This window comes from Marmota marmota, unplaced genomic scaffold, assembly GCF_001458135.2.
Source record: "Marmota marmota marmota unplaced genomic scaffold, marMar, whole genome shotgun sequence".
Taxonomy (NCBI): domain Eukaryota; kingdom Metazoa; phylum Chordata; class Mammalia; order Rodentia; family Sciuridae; genus Marmota; species Marmota marmota.
Window position 1 is genome coordinate 31370481 of NW_026000026.1, and position 2612 is coordinate 31373092.

Consider the following 2612-nt stretch of genomic DNA (forward strand, 5'->3'; position numbering starts at 1 on the left):
CCTGCAGCTGGGGCAGGTGGCGGAGCTCGGGCATGTTCAGGGCGCGCAGCAGGTTGTGGCTGCCGTCGAGGCTGTGCAGCGAGCGAGGCAGGCAGCTGGGCAGGCGCTCCAGGCTGCGGTTGGCCAGGGTCAAGGCCGAGGCTCCTGTGGCCAGGAGCCCCTCGCAGGGCGAGCCCGTGGCATTGCTGGCGTCACTCTCCCAGGGCCCCTGCTGAGTGAGTCGGAAGAGCGGGACCTTCTCCTGGAAAGTCTCTGCCTGGCTCCGGTGCAGCACATTCAGCAGCCGCAGTAGCAGCAGGGTCCACCGCATGGTGAGTGCCTGGGGGAAAGACAGCCGGGCAACCCGTTAAATCCAGTGAAACCCCCAAACGAAGGGCAAATGTGTGTTCCCACCCCAGGGTGCAAGCCCTGGATGTTCATTGTGGACATCTCCTGTGTCGCCAGGTGCGCGGCGATTTTGCCCCTGTCTGCTTTCCCCCATCAAGAACCCCAGGCACTGTGACACTTCTTGCCCTTTCTTCTCTTAGCAATGCCTTTCCCTCTTCTTGTGGGAGGCCTCCCGCATTGGTCCGCTGTGGTCCTGAATCTCCCAGTAACCCCCTTCTTTTATTTATTCCTATCTCTTGAGCTTCAGTAGAGAGGGAATATTCCCCTTTCTGCTGTAAACAGATTGTAGATTCATAGCCGTGAATATCCTTGGTATTCTTCTGGGATAGAAATATGGGACTCACGGAAGATTTTTGTCATACCCAATAACACTCAATTGTCACGATTTTCCCATTAGAACTGCCCAGCTGTGGGTAAGTTGTAGTTTGCATAAAATAAATTCTGAGGTCCCTTTTTTAGGGGTAAGTTGAGGTTTGCCTTCAGGATAAGAAAACAGCCTTGGGGATTGGGACATTGGAGTCAACGATTTCCTGGTCCTATATAGGTTTCAACAAAACCTCAGGCCTTCAGTGTCAGCACTGCCAGGGAAGGGTGGTTGAGAGTTGCTAGGTGGGAGTTTTAGGAGTACCTGGGATTGCACAGAGAAGCTGGGAGATCAGTTTGTGATAGATCACACTGCTGTAGATTGGCTAGAGAGTGGCAAAACTACTTCTATCAGGCCTTGGTCTTGAAGTTACTGCATGATACTGCTCCCCCTCCCCCCCTTACTACAGATGTGTGTTTCTGCCTTGGCTGTAGGCTGACTACTAGATCTGAGCCACCACCCAGGCTCCAGGGAAAGGACCTACCTGCTGCTATTTGAGGGTCAATGCAGGGAGAAAGATCCTAGAAACTGAGGCCAGAAACACATTCATCCAGCAATATGTCGTACTCACCCAGAAGCTGCCTTGTGGAGTGTGGATACCCCTTGACAGTCTTTGATCTTGTTTTATGTGTTCCAGGAACCAGTGACTTAGAGAGCAACTCAGCTTTGAATGCCAGAGGGATTACTTTTTCTCAGCTGCCCTTCCCCCTCCCTGTCTACTGAGAGAGCCTGAGATTCTCCAGACTTGCAGCCCCTCCTTCCCCAAGACATTGTTGACTTTAGCCAACACCACATTGCCTGTCTCTCTCCTCCCTTCTGGGAAGTGGGCTGCCCCTCTCCAGATCGGGCACCTCCTCCCAGCCCTCCCCATCTCCATCTTTCCTTACTCCACCTCTCCAGGCTTGAGGAATGGAGGCAGAGAGCAGCTAGAGGTACATGAGGCAGAGGCAGCTCTGTCATTTCTCAGGAATCCCATTCTGTCTGCCAGGTGCTTCTCATTTTTTGGGATGGGTGGAGGCTGAATGGTGGGCTAGTAATGGTGAGTTGAATCCCCCTCTCCCAAGGAAGGCATGGGGCTCTAGTCTAGGGAAGGGCTTGCAGAGATTCACAGGAAAGTGACAGGAAAGGGGAACTTCAGAGGAGACAGAAGACAGATCTGCCTTTGGTTGCTCTGAGAACCAGTTCAGTGACAGCGTAGATGTTTGTCTCTCCTAAGGAGTGGGAACAAATAAAGGAAGCAGAAGTGAGGAAAGAGCATCCTTGCCCAGGGACTGGAACGATGGCTCCTGATTGCCAAAGTCCCCAGGTCTCTTAAAGATGTGATGGGACACCAGGAACTTTGTTTACAGCATTGTTTAGAGCAGAGAGCACCCTTCTTCTGCAGAGCTTCAGAGAGCAGAGATGACGCATTTTACTTAAGAACCTTTGATCTCACTCTCTCCCTTCATTTCTCCCAGCCCCCCAGGAGGCCTGAGAGCAGGCCTGGGCTCATTTTCCCCAGTTCTGTTGAGTGCAAATCCTGAGACCAGAACTTTATATCTTTCCTTCTGTCCCTCCTTATCTGGGCAACCCTGAGCAGTCCCAGGACAACGTTGGCTTATTTGGATAATTGTATGTCCTAGAGGTTTCCTTTGACCTCTTCTCTACCCAAAGCTTCAAAAACACCCTTGTCATGTAGATGTTAGTGAGGGGAAGAGGTGTTGCTCAAAAATATTGCTTGGTCTGTCCAAGCTGGGGCTGGTGGTACTGGGGAGGTCTGTTCTATACTCAGGATTGGGCCAATGCAGTCTCCACCCAGAGCGTCTGGGCCCTGGCTCCAGAGCTAGAAATACTGCACTGTGCATGACCAAGAGTCCTAGCA

General features: G+C 52.2%; 1 protein-coding gene across 1 annotated transcript in view; it reads right to left on the reverse strand.

The window, feature by feature from the left end:
- The window catches only part of Lrrn4 (leucine rich repeat neuronal 4), an 11590-nt gene extending 10071 nt beyond the window's left edge, over nt 1-1519 (reverse strand). The window contains exons 1-2 of the mRNA XM_015488987.2: nt 1323-1519; nt 6-319 (exon numbers count right to left, since the gene is read on the reverse strand). Of these exons, the coding sequence (XP_015344473.1) occupies nt 6-310 (305 nt within the window). The 5' untranslated portion in view covers nt 311-319; nt 1323-1519. The remainder of the gene's footprint in view (nt 1-5; nt 320-1322) is intronic.
- Nucleotides 1520-2612: the final 1093 nt, after the last annotated feature.